Source organism: Merops nubicus, unplaced genomic scaffold, assembly GCF_000691845.1.
Source record: "Merops nubicus isolate BGI_N331 unplaced genomic scaffold, ASM69184v1 scaffold21830, whole genome shotgun sequence".
Classification (NCBI taxonomy): Eukaryota; Metazoa; Chordata; class Aves; order Coraciiformes; family Meropidae; genus Merops; species Merops nubicus.
Genome location: NW_008581308.1, coordinates 36,720 through 37,766, shown reverse-complemented (window position 1 = coordinate 37,766; position 1,047 = coordinate 36,720). Strand labels below are relative to the sequence as shown.

At 45.7% G+C, this 1,047-nt stretch overlaps 1 protein-coding gene across 1 annotated transcript in view; it reads left to right on the top strand.

Moving 5' to 3' along the window:
- The window catches only part of FAM81B (family with sequence similarity 81, member B), a gene marked incomplete at its 5' end in the record, with an annotated part of 21,697 nt that extends 21,202 nt beyond the window's left edge, over positions 1-495 (top strand). The window contains one exon of the mRNA XM_008949570.1: positions 389-495. Coding sequence (XP_008947818.1) covers positions 389-495 — 107 coding nt within the window. The remainder of the gene's footprint in view (positions 1-388) is intronic.
- Positions 496-1,047: the final 552 nt, after the last annotated feature.

Here is a 1,047-nt window from a genome sequence, read left to right as displayed (position 1 = left end):
TGGGGGGGGACTTCTGAGCAGGGACTGCTGGGACAGGACAAGGGGGGATGGTTTGAAACTAAAAGAGGGAGATTGAGACAAGAGACAAGGAAGAAATCTTTGATGCTGAGGGTTGACCCCAGGGTGTCCAGGGGGTCACTGCCCCATCCCTGGCACCATTCCTGCAGATGTCCCTGCTCTCTGCAGGGGGCTGGGCTGGATGACCCTGGAAGGTCCCTTCAACCCAAATATTCTGTGGTTCTGTGACTCGTATGGCTTGCTGAAATACGCTGCATTTAATGTGCTCTCTATTAAACGTGGATCAGAAACTTTAGGAAAGAAAAAGAAGACTCTTCCAAGGTATGGACAGCCGTTGCTATTTAATTAATTGTTTCCATTCTCCTATTAGGATTTCAATCTGTTCAGGAGTCTCTGGAGCTGCTCAAACAGATACAGAGCACAAAGCTGAAACTTGAAAAAAAGAAAATTCAGAAAGAAATGAAAAAGATACAATGAAAGTGAACCCTAGAAGACTGAACACCTGGAGCAAGTCTCACCTGCCCTTGCAGGTGCTCTCTGCACTGAGTGAAGGAAAGAAGTTGCTCCTACACACACATGATTTTTGTCTCCCCCTCTCCCTGCAGGAGGTGGATGCTGGTTATGATCCTGTGCAGCCACAAAACAACCCCTCTGTCATTTTCACATCAATTTCACAAGTAGTGCTTCACTGTGGAAGAACAATTAATCTTCAAGGATTGACTTAAAAGTGGGTGTTATACAAAAGCATTCCCAGTATTTTAAGGGCATTAAGAAAACAAGCAGTGAGTTGTTAGCTGTGGTTAGCTGAGTCCTGCCATCAGCTCCAGCTGGTTTAGACTGGTGTGACTGCTGAAACTGGGTCTAGTGAAATCCTCCAGCTGCACACGAGGTGTGCTCAGTGATAGTGTTGTGAAAGCTGCTGTCAGAACAGCTCCTGGTGCACCATTCGGAGCTATTGTCATGCTGCTGGATCATTAGAAGTAGCTAATACATTTGGTACAGGTGACAAAATGCAAGTTAATTATTAGC